Raw genomic sequence first — 2,111 nt, forward strand, 5'->3', positions numbered from 1 at the left:
TTCCCTGTGTTGTCTATCGGCCAGTTCTCCAATTTATCAGGATCCCTTTGAATTTTAGCTCTCGCCTCGAAAGTGTTTGCAACCCCACTTATTCCACTAGGAGCCAGGGAAAATTGGAATTGCAATGCTGGCTCATCCTGGATTTCTCCTCAAACTGGATACCCTCCGGTCTATTCTCAGCAGCAGAAGGAGGTGGAGTCATTTACAGAAGCAGATAGCTTTGTGCATCTTCATCTGCTGCAGTTATCCTCATTCTACTGTCTGCAGCAGAGGAGCAATGACAATTGTGTGTGTGTCAGGGGATCATATATAGAAACAGAGGTGCATAGTGTCCTCATGGGTAAGGTTAAGATTCTGTCACAAGTATTTAGTAAAGGTCAGGGACCAGCACTGCTCCAGCCCTGGGTGCCAACCCCACCCCAGACGCCACTGTTCTGGGGGTCCTGGGGCTGACAGCTGCTCCCGCCCGGCCCCAGAAGTAGTCACAGAGTTCCCAGAAAGTCTCAGAATCCATGGCCTCTGTGACAGAAGCGTATCCTTATTCATGGGCTCTGAGGAGAGCTGGTTGGGACATTTTCAAGGAAAGATTTTGTTGTTTGAAAATGCCAGTTGGTCTGGGATGGGACCTCTGGTCAAAACCAGAGTAGGGGCGGGGGGGGAAGTCATTCAAATTCAGCCAATCACCCAGATGTAAGAGCGCCACCTGGCATAAGGGAGCCAAAATTCCAGCCCTGCCATGTGTGAATGACTTGACCCCAGTCATCCCACCTAGCAGGCGAGTGCCCAAATCCTGGGCTACAGACTCCTTCTTTCCCTAACACCCAATGAACATTGAGCTATTTATACACAGCGGAACAGCTCCAAAGGGAGACATAAAGACCAAGCCAGAGGCTGGCTCTGTAGTTCAGTGGTTAGAGCATAAGAGAGACTTGAACCTAGGTTTCCCATGTGCCAGATGAGCCCCATAACCACCTCTTTTGGCTATTCTGGGTTGGATCTCTTGTAAGTTTTTTTCCATACATTTTTTTGGATAGGCCTCGATTTTGTTCCAATGTGGAATGAAAAGAAATGCCAAAAGCTGGGTATTTTTGGTGAACTGTAGTTCTTGTTTTCCCACCATCTCTAGCATCACTAGCCATCCCCTTTTTCCTTCCTGCAGCAAGGGACCGATGCCAGCAGCCAGTGAGAACCAGACAGTGGTAAAAGAATTCGTCCTGGTAGGCTTCACCAGCATCCCCAATAGCCAGGGGCTGCTCTTTGCCTTGTTCTTGGCCATCTACGTGGTCACCCTAGCAGGCAACGGGATCATCATCACGCTCACCAGCACCGACCCCAACCTGGACACGCCTATGTACTACTTCCTGCGCAATCTCTCGGTCATTGACATCTGCTACATCTCCAGCACGGTGCCGCAGCTCCTGGTGCACTTCCTGAGCCGCACCCGCACCATTTCCATGCTGACGTGCGCCACCCAAAACTATGCCTTCTTTGCCTTCGGGGTGACTGAGTGCTTCCTGCTGGCCGTCATGTCCTACGACCGCTACGTCGCCATCTGCAACCCTTTGCACTACACTGTAGTGATGAGTCGCCAGGCTTGTGCCAAGTTGGCAGCAGGGTCATGGATCAGCGGTTTCCTCCACTCAGTGGTGCTGACGGTCTACACTTTCCACGTACCTTTCTGCGGGCCTAATTGTATTGACCACTTCTTCTGCGAGGCGCCCCAGGTGCTGAAGCTGGCCTGCGCCGACACCTACGTCAACGAGCTGGTCATCTTCGCTGTGGCCGTGCTGGTCCTCATCATTCCCCTCTCGCTGGTCTTCGTCTCCTACTCCCGTATTCTGATCACCATCCTGCAGATGAGCACAGCCGCCGGACGCCGCAAGACGTTCTCCACCTGCGCCTCCCACCTGACTGTGGTCTCGCTCTTCTACGGGGCAGCCATATTTATGTACATGAGGCCCCGGTCCACCCACTCACCCCAGCAGGACAAGATGATCTCCCTGTTCTATGCCGTCATCACGCCCATGGTCAACCCCATGATATACAGTCTCAGGAACAAGGAGGTGAAGGGGGCCATGATGAGAGCCTGGGGCATGAAAGTATCATCCTAG

General features: G+C 52.4%; 1 protein-coding gene across 1 annotated transcript; it reads left to right on the plus strand.

The window, feature by feature from the left end:
* Nucleotides 1-336: 336 nt before the first annotated feature.
* On the plus strand, nt 337-2,111 carry LOC115641525 (olfactory receptor 10A7-like). Its single transcript, XM_030544731.1, has 2 exons — nt 337-370; nt 1,207-2,111. The coding sequence occupies exons 1-2, from the start codon at nt 337-339 to the stop codon at nt 2,109-2,111; spliced, it is 939 nt and encodes a 312-aa protein (XP_030400591.1).

This window comes from Gopherus evgoodei, unplaced genomic scaffold, assembly GCF_007399415.2.
Source record: "Gopherus evgoodei ecotype Sinaloan lineage unplaced genomic scaffold, rGopEvg1_v1.p scaffold_35_arrow_ctg1, whole genome shotgun sequence".
Classification (NCBI taxonomy): Eukaryota; Metazoa; Chordata; order Testudines; family Testudinidae; genus Gopherus; species Gopherus evgoodei.